The following is a 12,479-nucleotide window of genomic DNA, read 5'->3' as shown; positions in this document are numbered from 1 at the left end:
TCATTTACCAGCTGATGTCCTCCTCCCCCCTATATGGAATATTGGAACGCTTCAAAACGAAATCCGGGACACATTCAAGCTCTCACAACGTCTTTTAACCTGCTTTTGGTTCTTTGACCCTATATTCTATGCGTTTGACCTTGCCATCGCGTTGGCCCAAGTCCTCCGATTACAAGATAAAAACCAGTCTAGTGAATATATCAATGAGAAAAATTCAATTAACGAGCAAATTTTGCAAAAAAAATAACCGTGATAAAAAGATTTCAGTGGAGAACCCTTTTGCGTGCAACTAAGACTCAATGAACAGGTCGATCCTGTTTTATGGCCGGTCAAAAGTCATTGTACTTTGGCGTGGTCGTTCTGCTTTACCTGAATGATTAATGGTCTAATCCCTCTCTCTTGTTTAAAAAAAAAAAAACAGAAACAATTTGTTCAAAAGAGAAAGGATTTCTTAACATGGCAAGGTCAACCCTCGTAGTAAGTTTATACCGGGTCATTGAAAACAAAATTATTAGAGGGAAAACTTATGCAATACTAAAATTTCTGAATGGATTTACACGAGTGATACTTAAGGCTATTGGATTTTTATACGATTCCACGAAACCGTCATTGAAGCATAAAGTACCAAGGATAGTGAAAGTGAAACCTAAATGCCTTGAACAGGCTAGGAGGCAACTTATGCAACATCCATAGCAAAAAATTGGTAAAAGCTAGATATTTGTTTTCTGAAAAAATGTAATTATGCAGTTCCAGTAGTAGCGGGCTTCACATTTAAAATAAAGAAACATGGGTGAAAACTCAGTAAAAAAAAAACAACTAAAAAATATATGATTTAAAACCGCTTCGAAACAATACCTTTGAAGGTGTAGTTATTTATGAGAACAACAATGTTGAGTTTTTACGGATGAAAAAAATTGTAAAATTTAATTAATTAATTAACTTGTCACGGCTGTGCTTGACGGCATTGACAAAAGGCGAGACTGCCCTAAAAACCGTATAATTTGGCATGACGAAAAGAAATACCGCATAAAATCATGTTTTTTTGGCATGAATAGACTTAAGATGGGCTCAGGGGGAAGCAAGCTTGTATTTTAATGTCTTTGGTAGGCTACTTTAACATGTATAAGGTGAAATATAAATATAAAATTTATTTTTTTTATTGTTTATAAAATAATAAACTAGCAGTTGTAACCACTAACAAATCTGTTCGTAACAAAATCATTAGAGGAAACAAAAGGGTACCAAAATGGTAGCCTATATCGGTTAGGTGAATAAAGCATGACAAAAACAGAAACGAGTGCTTAGTAACTTCTAAACTCGCAAATTGTGAATCGTAGTTACCTATTCAGTTTTATTGTATTCAACGAGTTTATTATACTATATTCGTATCTTCACTTTACTATATCATCCGTCATCAGTTTATTACATTAAAATTATTTATTTGGTTTAATATTTTCAGTATAAGGGACTTCTATAGGATTTTTTTTAAAACAAAATAGCCCTTGTAGTTAACCAGAATGAATTGTGTTTTTTTTAGATGTTTTAAAGCCTTTTTTTGCATCTGCTTCAGTGATTTTTACTTTACAGAATAGTAGCGAGTTTTTAGATGTGCTATGCCATTTCTTATCCTCTCTCCTGAAGCAGATATATGAATCTAATTTATCTTTAAGACAAAAGTTTTAAAATAACTTTCTTTTTTAGTTATTTTGATGCCCTTTTCCCCTATTTTCAACACCTTTTATCTTCCAGAAAAGCTACGAGTTTTTAGATGAGCTCGCCAAGCCAATAGCTCCAGACACTAGAATTGAAGATATTCCAAGTTACAAAATACCGTGTAATACAATCAGTGCAACTGCAAAAAATGCTTTAAAAAGGACGAAAACAAATCGATGTCGGCAAATGATTGCCGACGCGGCGTGTAAACTTAGCTACAATGTTGCCATTCCTACGACTGTTCATAACACGTGCAAGAGATTTGAAAACGCTACGTCAGTGAAAATTCGGCATCATGGTTGTCACAAAGATGATAGAAAAAATAGAGTGTTAGGAGTGTCACATAAATGGTTTCATGATGATAATACAGTGGAACTATGTATTGATTTTTGTAGAGATGGAATGGGAGCTGCATATGCTGGAGTTGAATTTGGGTAAGAAATTTCCTTGTGAATATAGCGTAAGCTTGAAAAATATTTGTTTTAATCAATATGTAGTCCGAAACGTTTGACTCTTTCTATTAACTCTACTTTTAAACAGTAAAAAACTTAAGCGTAAAGAGCAGGGCGTTCAGGAGGAAAAGCCCCTTTCATATACGGAGTAATTTCTGTTCGTTTTAAGTTTTAATGTCGCTCCTTACTTTCAGTTAAAAAAAAACTTGTTTTTTTTATTTAATTACCACCATAGTGGAAGGTCCTGTTATATAGAATATTAAGTTAACGCTGTTTAGGTTAGAGGACTCTGAAGTCCAAACGGGTTAGGTAAAGGGTTTACTCGTAAGTCTAAATTGTTTTTTTTGTTTTTTTTTTAAAAGAGAAATACAGATTATGGTTTTTGAAATTAGACGCTTTCAAACGCATAATACGTTAAAAAGATGAAATAAAACATTTGCTTTTTTCACAAAATCATTGAAAAGAGAGCTTAAGGTTTAATTTCCCTTTGAAATATGTATTTTTGTAACAAGCCTGCAGATATGAATTACATCGAAAGGACAAAGAACTTGTATCATTGGATTCACTTACTTTGATCTATTCGTCTAGCCAGGATCCTGATTTTTATTGCAGAGCTTTTTCTTAGAGAATAATCTAAATTTGCCAAAAGAAAAAAAGGGGGGATTGTACATTTTTCATGTTTTTTAAAAGCTTCTTCTTGTTCTCTAAAATGTTCTCTACATTTTCATGATGTTCTCTAAAATACTGGTGATAAGCAAGACAGAGTTTCATTCTTAGTTTTTCGCTTTGCTAATATGGTAAAAATTGAGATAAGTAGGCAACGCAACGAAAAGCTGTTTTTTTTAAATATGAAAAAAGGAGATTTACGCAAGAGAGGTAAACTGCAAGATAAATGAAGAAAACAAACACAGCTAATGTGTTTTGTCACAGCTTTTTTGTGTACACATTTCGTTTTAATCACGGTGTAACTCAGCTGTGCAACCAGACGCTACTACTCCTTTCGGTCTCTTTCTCAGGGGCTGTTCAACTGTCTGTGAGTCTACATTAATTCCAGCTCGTATCGTTCCAAGTCTTTTATGAAACGTAATAAGCGTTACTGTGACCCAATCTACTTCTTGGGTCTATCTTTTCTTTCTTGAGTTGTCTCATCGGCCTTTCTGAAGCTACATTCAAAAATGACAAGGAGATGAAGACTGCTAAGTTTTGAAACAGTTTCTCTTCCCCAGCGGTCCCTCATACTTAAAGCCAATCTTCCGCTGTCGCTGAAACTCTCAGAATATTTCCACCGCTCTTTTTTAAGTCTCTCTTAACTACCACCCTGGCAACGAGTAACGTTCTAAATAATGCACAAGTCAAAGCCATTTCTAGTTTTGGTGACCCCCTAGAGAAAATTAATTAAAGCCCCCTCCCCCCCAAAAAAAAAGTTTAAGAAAAAAGACTGTATTAAAGTGAAAAATCGGATCAAATTTGTCAATCCCCAAGGCGCGGAGTCCTCTTCACAGCTTTGCTGCCCAAGGTACAAGACCCAGTCCCCTCCCCTTAGGAACAGGGTGAGAGGGTTTCTTGACTTGGTGTTTTTGGATTTAATAAAACTAACAATCTTAAAAACAGGGCTTATGCTTTCACCGATAATATAATGCCACTAAATTATTAAACTAAGCAAAACTAAAAACCGCACAAATCATAAGAATAGCAAAACAAGCTTGAGCATGAGGCATGTTGATTTCAAATAAGATAGTGATGGGCAATCTTCGGCCAGTGGAACCGATTGGGGGGGGGGTATATTTCTCCCTATATTTTGAAAATATATTTTTGGGAAAATTTGTATTTTATTTAACGAAGCATAATTTTTTTTTCCTTTGAAAAATTGTAATAACGCAAAATTATTCCCCCCCATGGATCTTTAAATATAAATTTTGCTGCCTCCCCTTAAATTTTTGCTATCTGACATCACTGGCTTGGACCTTTCTGGAAAAAGTCTGCTTCGTAAGGCTATATCCAGGCCAAGGGGGGGGGTTGGTTGATTGGTATACAATTCCAAAAATACCCATTGTAATAATAGAAAGAGGGTTGAGTAGCAAACCTAATTGTATTTTCATCTTAACGAAGAAAACAAAAATCCCAAAAAGACCAGAGACAACTGCCATATAAAACTAAAAATAGCAACTAATCAGGATATAGCTTAATGAAGTTTATATGGAGCTTAATGAAGCTTAATGAAGAATATAGATTATGAAGCTTAAAAGACTGTTCAGATACTTTTCAAGGTGGTGAAAAACCTGGAAAGCCTATATTAGAACCTCTGAAGCTTATAAATTGCGAAGCCCATAATCTAATTTCTTTCCGTAGACTATTTTGTTTTTACAACCCTAAATATAACACTAGTCCAAACTCAAGCCTGTATGATATTCTCTGAATTTATTCTCATCTCAAGTTCATATTAAATAAAAAAACTAGTTTTTTTTAACTGAAAGTAAGGAGCGACATTAAAACTTAAAACGAACAGAAATTACTCCGTATATGAAATGGGTTGTCCCCTCCGCAATCCCTCGCTCTTTACGCTAAAGTTTTTAATTGTTTTAAAAGTAGAACTATGGCAAAGATTCAAACTTTAGCGTAAAGAGCGAGGGATTGCGGAGGGGACAACCCATTTCATATACGGAGTAATTTCTGTTCGTTTTAAGTTTTAATGTCGCTCCTTACTCTCAGTTAAAAAAAAAACTATGATCCGTCGAACTATCATTGATCCGTTGACTTTGGGAAAAAATGAGCGTGGGAGGGGGCCTAGGTGCCCTACAATTTTTTTGGTCACTTAAAAAGGGCACTAGAACTTTTCATTTCCGTTAGAATGAGCCCTCCTGCGACATTCTAGGACAACTTGGTCGATAAGATGACCCCTGGGAAAAAACAACAACAACAAAACAAATAAACACGCACCCGTAATCTGTCTTCTGGCAAAAAATACGAAATTCCACATTTTTGTAGATAGGAGCTTGAAATTTTGTTAAAGGGTTCTCTGATACGCTGAATGCGATGGTGTAATTTTCGTTAAGATTCTATGACTTTTAGAGGGTGTTTCCGCCTATTTTCCAAAATGAGACACATTTTTTCAGGCTCGTCACTTTTGATGACAATGACTAAATTTGACGAAACTTACATATTTAAAATCAGCATGAAAATCCAATTCTTTTTATATATCTTTTAGCATCAAAATTCCGTTTTTTAGAGTTTCGTTTACTTTTGAGCCGGGTCGCTCCTTACTACAGCTCGTTACCACGAACTGTTTGATAGTTTCAGTCTCGTAACAAACTCTACGTTTGTTGAACCAATTTTGTCACCAGCTTAATCAAAAGGTACACGGAAAAGGCACTCAAAGTAACATTTCGTGGGGATTCAGAGTTTTAGGTGGAGTTCCCCCAGAATATTCTTTTTCTTTGTCAGGAGGTGGATTGGGAAGTCGGTATATCCGCTGAGAAAATCGGTAGAAGTGGAAGCCGGTAGAAAAACAAGTAGAAGAAACGGTAGAAGTGGAAGAAGTGCATTTTAGTGAAAAATGTTTTATGTTTACGGGTCCCAACGTGTGTTCTATCACAAATCAATACAATTTACGTTCATTTATTTCCTTTTTATTGATTAAATCTTATATAATCTTGAAAAAAGTGGCGAAAAAGACAAAAAAAGATGAGATTAAACAACTAGCACATACTAGAAAATAACATAAAAACATCAGAAATAAGACAAACACTTTACAAAATAAATGAAAAAAGAAACTCACATTAGCGGGGCGTGTGTAACTCCGTCCCATTCAACTCAACCCATTTAACTGAATCTTTGTTCAACTCAAATCCTATTTAACATAATCCACGTTTAAATCAACCACCCTTTATGTCAACCCGTGTTTAACTCAACTCAGCATCAACTTAACTCCATTCCACTCAACCTTTGTACAACTCAACCCCTGTGCAACTTAACCCTCATTAATTTCAAACCCCGCACAATTTGACCCTCATTTTAACTAAAATCCAATTCAACTCAAACCTCGTCTAGCTAACTTGTTGAAATCAAACCTCATTTAACTAACCTATTTGACTTAACCCCAATTAACTCAACCACCATTTAACACTACCCAGGTTTTGGCTCAAACCCTATTCCAATTGGTCTACAAGTAAATTTGGGGGTAAATGAAGCTTAAAGTGAAATAAAGATTTTAAAGTTTTTTGGGGTAAAGCTATTGGTATAAATAAAGAAAAGGTTCAAAAATGGTACATGAATTTTTATACCAATACATATGCATAAGAAATTAGCTTATTATGGTGATTCAAAATATATAATTTTCATTAAGTTAAATGTTATTCATCAAAGGCTACAAGCCTGAGAGAATCTGTCTAATTATCGAAAGAGGGGGGGGGGCAACCGTTAAAAGAAAAAAACTCAGTGCAAATCACATCACCAGACTCAGCATATCAGAAAATCTATTGTAGAGGTTTCAACCTCCTGTATGCAAAAATGCGGAATTTTTCTATTTTTTGCCAGAAGAAAGATCACGGATGTGTTTTTTTTTCTTCCATGGGTAATCGTATCGACCCAGTGGTATTAAAAATTGGGAGAGGACTCATTCGAATGGAAATTAAAATTCTAGTGTTATTTTTAAGTGACTAAAAAAATTGGAGGGCAACTAGGCCCGTTCCCCCGCCCCTTTTCCCCAAAATTGTCCGACCAAAATTTTGAGGTAGACATTTTGTTCGTCATAGTTGAAAGGCTCAATAACTATGCCTTTGGATATGGGTCCCACAGGCCCAGAGGAAAGGTCCGTAAGCTGTAAAATTTGCCCATTGTTTACACATAGTATTAGTTATTGCATACATGTTATATGCATATATTTTCGAGTGGGGGGTGGGACAAATCTCTTTCTGGGAGGTTTTTCCATGGGGAGGGAAGTTTCAGGGGAAGTTTTACAGTGGGGGAATTCGCCATAACTCTTATACAAAATTCTTTTTATATGCCTTGCTTTCTCTTTTCTGTTTCAATTTTACACGTGGAAATGTTAAGGTAATTGTCTGGGGTAAATTTTCACTAGGAATAAACTGTTTAGAGCATATTTCTGTGGGGACGGGGATTTCTCCGTGGAGGCACAGCCAGATTTCCTTGCATTATTTAAATAGCGATCAGAAATTGAATGAAAAAATAGGTTTTTTCAATTGAAAGTAAGGAGACGCATTAAAACTTAAATTGAACAGAAATTGCTACGTATATGAAAGGGGATTGCCATCTCCTCAATGCCTCACTCTTTACGCTAAAGTTTGGATTTTGTCCCAATTCTGTAAGAACGACTCTTGAAAAACAAGGGTTGTTTAAATAGAAGAATAAGAAGCTTTTTCAAAAGTACTAAGAAACTGTAGCGTAAAGAGCGAGGTTTTGAAGAGGAGGCAATTTCCTTCGTAATCATAACAATATCTGCTCATTTTGAGTTTTGATGTTGCTCCTTACTTTTCTTTGAAAAATTTGTCTTTTATTTAATTTTATCCAGAAACAGCACTGAATGGCGAACCGAAGATATAGCTGTGGCTGCAGCCATGAAAATCAATCATGTTCGGGCCCAGGACATGACGATTTTTGCTTATTTGAAATATATAAGACAGAAGGATAAATTTTTGCTTTTTGTTGGAAGGGTTACCAGCTTTGCCTCTCACTCAAACTGTCTGCCTTGGCGATTTCTTTAATCATCCATGGCTTGATGGCAACTTGATTTTAATCCATAAATCAATGTATACAAATCTGAAAAAGGCACAAGTCTTTTTCATTTTTATATAATTACTCTTTGCCAATGATAAAGGCAAGAGGCATAAAGATATTGAATTAAATTTGCGGGTGAAATTGTATTAAAATAAGCTGAAAAAACACCTGGAAGAATACCAATTGTAAAATTTTAGTTTAAACTTTGGCTATGCAAACTAAGCAATTAATGAAATAACAACCGGGTGATTTACCTTTAAATATTCAGTGAATAAGATTTATTGTGGCCTCCTTGGACTTGCTTGCCTAGTAGAAAACTTGAAGTTTCCTCATTGGACCGTCTACACTAACAGGGGTGTTTCTTGTTAAACTTCATGTTGTTTAAAGGTTGATCTTAATGACTAATTTGTTTTTTGAAAAGATTAAGTCTTATGTATTACTTGAGGGCAGTTATTGAATTTAAATTGTGTTTAATCTTTTCTAGTCTCTGACTCTAGATCTAGACCTGATTCTAGATTTTTAGATCTAGGCTAGTGGGGATAACCTTCTCATTGCGCCTTTGAGAGCGGTAAGAATAAATAGGACCAGACTACTAGTAATTTCAGTCAGCGTCCAGTCACTGGTCGTCTTGCCCAGTATCTGACCACGAATTAGGATATTTTGTGAAATAGGCTGCTGGGAGGGCATTTACTGAAAGCCAATATGCCTACCAATATCATTTCCAGTTGGTCAATGATGGATATTTGAAGTTCCGACTGTTGAGTAGGAAAAAATCCACTGAGGAGGAATCCGAAGTGGGGTGAAGATGTTTTCTTGCTAGTAGTTTTATTGGTTTTGAGGTCGTTTGCCCTTGCCACTGATGACTAGAAAGTGGTGGGTGATTCTTTTCTCTATTTTGAGGTAGAAATGCTGCTTTCAAATTCGGTTGGAAGCTGGTGGGAGGGTCGAGGGGTCAAAGATTGGGAGAAGACAACGTTAAATACCTTAACAACAACAATTAAAGCTCTTCTACAAAGGAGAAAAAGAGATAGGTAAACCATATTGAAAATACTTCGCTCAAGGTGACTCAATAGCCTGTCTTTATTGGTGCTACATTAAAATGTTTTTATTATTATTGATTGTGAAGGCAATGGGGCTTCGTGGCTTATGTCTCGCCTCACCTTTGTGAGTCTCCCAGAACAAATATCATGTCTGATCCATCTTTCTTTTTCTTATGTTCTCTCGTGAAATTATTTTGATGGGTATTTTTATTTATTACCAAATTTTTGGGTGTTAATCTATATTAATGACTTTTCTGGTTGATTACATTTTGATCGATTGTGGTTTTGAAAATACAATTTACAATATATCTTGCTGCTCTCATCAAAGGGGAATATAGGGGAAAATATCGGGGAGAGGACTATATGACAAGGGCGCAAATAAGCAAAATCTTATTGCGGGGCCCAATGGGACAAGGGTGCCAATAATTGACCAAATCGACAAATCTATTTAATAAAAGAATAAAAAAAAAACAAGGAATGAATGTGCCCGAAAAAATCCTAGGGAGGGTAGGGTCCTCATCTTCCCCAAGATCTTCTAGCGCAATAACCTATAGCTATTTGCAGTTGCGTTGGTTATCCCAATATCTTTCTCAAAAAAAAATCTTCAGATATTCTATTCTATTTAATCATGTGCCGAATTGATACCAAGTTGGCACCTACGGACTGCTTTCTTTCGAGAGCCAGCTAACGACACTGCTGTTGCGAAATATTTTAGTAATTCCCTGATAGCTAATACAAATGAAACATGTTTGCAAAATCAACAATCTTAGTGTTTCAAAAAAGAAAATTGGTATAATTTATAGGACATAAAAGGTTCAATGACACGGCAAGTCTCATATTCAACTTTTTTAAAACAAGTGACAAAGAAATTTATAAAACTAGTTGCAGTTGGGTATAAAGGACCATTGCTCAATATTATTTTTCCCTTTTAATTTTCTATTTTGCTATGCAATATAAGGTCAGCCATATTACAGGATCAAATAGACAGGGTACCAGGTAGAAATATGGTGTTTTTGCTAGGAGACTTAACGCCCAGGTTGGTTGAAATAGGGATGGATGGTATCCTACCACTAGGTAAATTTGGTGTAGGAAAAGAAAACAGTAATGGCCACAGACTTTTGCAATTTTGTAGGTATAGCAGCCTAGTTATAATCAATACGGTGTTTGGTCATAAAATGGCACATAAGTTGACATGGTATTCACGTGATGGTACGACAGCAAACCTTATTGGTTACGTTATTGTAAACCGAAGACTAGCGGGATCAATACAAGTTACTAGGGTTTATAGGAGTGTTGTTATTGATGTTAAAAGTAAAGATCACCATCTAGTAGTGTCTAAGGTTAATTTAAAGCTGAAATTTCGGAAGGATAACTACCTTCCCTCAAAGTTATGATGCTGGTAGACTCCAGGATGAAAATTTGAGCAAAACCTTTCAGGAATAGTTGAGTACTAAATTTAAGAGTTTAAAATTTGACAATGTGGAAGATGGACGGAATAATTTTAGAAAAAAAGTGGTGAAGTTGGTGATGGTGTCTTAGGAAGAGTGCAAGGACTGCAACTAGGAATATTGGTGAAAATGCTTTATGTTTAATAGAGAGTAGAAGGGGTTTGTATAAGAATTATCTGAGTGATAGATCATATGAAAACAAAAGATCATTAAAAAATAAAATAAGGAGATGTGAAGTGGAGGCCATGGATAAAATTGCTGAGGATCTGGAAGATGCAGGTAGACGGCATAATAGTAAAATATTATACTGGCATGTAAATAAATTGAGAGGGAGTAGTCAATCCGGACTAGTCCCTGTTGAAGATAGGATTGGGGCTACAATTATTGATTAGGAAAGAGTTAAAGAAAGATGGGCAGAAAGGAAGAGGCTGTAGACCCAGTTTTTAAGGGAAGAACAGTGCGGTTTTAGAAAATGTAGAGGATGTGTCGACCAAGTTTTCACTCTTAGGTTAATAATTGAGAAGTCCCTTCGTTGTCAAACACCTTTGGTTCTGAGTTCTATCGATTATGAGCAACCGTTCGATTCTGTTGATAGGAGAGCATTAGTAAAGGTCTTATCCTTATTTGGTATACCAGACAAATATATTAAAGTGATTTGTGCTATGTACGAGAATAATACTGCTGCGGTTAAGGTAGGAAATGAGGTTAGCAACTGGTTTTGTATTAAATCAGGAGTTAAGCAGGGTTGTGTTCTATCTCCTATTATATAGATCATTTTGATGGGGAGGTTAAACGATCCTGGACTTAGATTATGCTCATGATTTAAGCATATTACATGAAAGTGTGAGCAAGGTGAATGAATTTTTAGGGGTTTTGCGAGATCGAGGTGCTAGAATAGATTTGAAAATTAATGTTAAGAAGACTAAGTCACTAAGGCTAGGAATAAGTGAAGATGAAAAGGTGACGTTGGATAACGAAAAGATTGATCAGGTTGGCAGCTTCACTTACCTTGGTAGTATTATTAGTAAAGACGGTGGGAGCAGTGAAGATGTTAAAAGTAGAATAGCTAAGGCTGAGGGTGGTTTTTTCACAGTTGAAAAAAATAAGTTTGGAAGAATAGGAAGATAAGTCTGCAAACCAAGATTAGAATATTTTAAGCTCCAGTGATGACAGTGGTTAAATATGGCTCTGAAGCTTTGGCGCTCCGAGAAGCAGACGAAAATTTACTAGATTTTTTCCATAGAAATTGCCTACGGACTGCTCTGGGTACCCGGCTGACTGTCTGTATTTCATTCAGTAGGTTGTACAAAAAATGTGGTTCGATCCCGCTTCCTAGGGCTATAATTAAAGAAAGGTTGAGATGGCTAGGCCACATTCTGCGGATGAAAGATGACAGATTACCGAAAATTGCCCTTTTTGGCCAATCGTCTGGGGCTAAACGGAAAGCAGGTCGTCCTCTTCTGGTTTGGGAGGATGTCATAAACGAAGATTTAAAGGAAATGAGAACTTTCTGGGAGGGTGTGAAGAGGGAGGCCTTGAATAGGTTAGGCTGGAGAAAGAACGTGCGTAGCTGTGTTGGCCTCAGGCGGCTTGGTGCTGCAGTTTTTTATTATTATTAGTAGTAGTAGTATGATAGAACTTAACCTTTTTCTATCAGTAAACTTCACAATTTTCAGAAAAATTGGGTAGAAACATAATGCAAATAGTTTTATCAGTCATAAATAAACTTAAAAATTTTGAATGAGATGTAGAGTTTTTTTCAATTATTTTAGCTATATGGAAATTGGAATGGCACAATTCTATAATTCCTAGGGTTTTTTTCCTTTGATAAGCAAAAAAAAAATTTTTTTAATTAAATGGATAAGCGAAGTAATTCTTGAGATATTCTAATTTGATTGAAACTTTTAATTTACAATCGAATTAACCCCCATTTAAAATTTCAATGATATTGTTAATTATGATAGAGCAGCGCTGTCTATGATATTGTTTATTTGCTCGTTTTAAACCTGCATGCATATAGTTTTTTTTGTTTAATTTAAACTCCCCCTAAACGTTTGCTAAAAGTTTGACTTAAATGCCCTTGGCATCATTAG

At 35.5% G+C, this 12,479-nt stretch overlaps 1 protein-coding gene across 2 annotated transcripts in view; it reads left to right on the top strand.

The window, feature by feature from the left end:
- LOC136025295 (xylosyltransferase oxt-like) overlaps positions 1-12,479 on the top strand; it is a 141,409-nt gene that overhangs the window by 19,719 nt on the left and 109,211 nt on the right. For both annotated transcript variants that reach the window (XM_065701185.1, XM_065701186.1), the window contains exon 3: positions 1,750-2,147. In XM_065701185.1, coding sequence (XP_065557257.1) covers positions 1,750-2,147 — 398 coding nt within the window. The remainder of the gene's footprint in view (positions 1-1,749; positions 2,148-12,479) is intronic.

The sequence above is a fragment of the Artemia franciscana genome, chromosome 3, assembly GCF_032884065.1.
Source record: "Artemia franciscana chromosome 3, ASM3288406v1, whole genome shotgun sequence".
Classification (NCBI taxonomy): domain Eukaryota; kingdom Metazoa; phylum Arthropoda; class Branchiopoda; order Anostraca; family Artemiidae; genus Artemia; species Artemia franciscana.
This window is presented reverse-complemented; position numbering and strand designations above follow the sequence as displayed.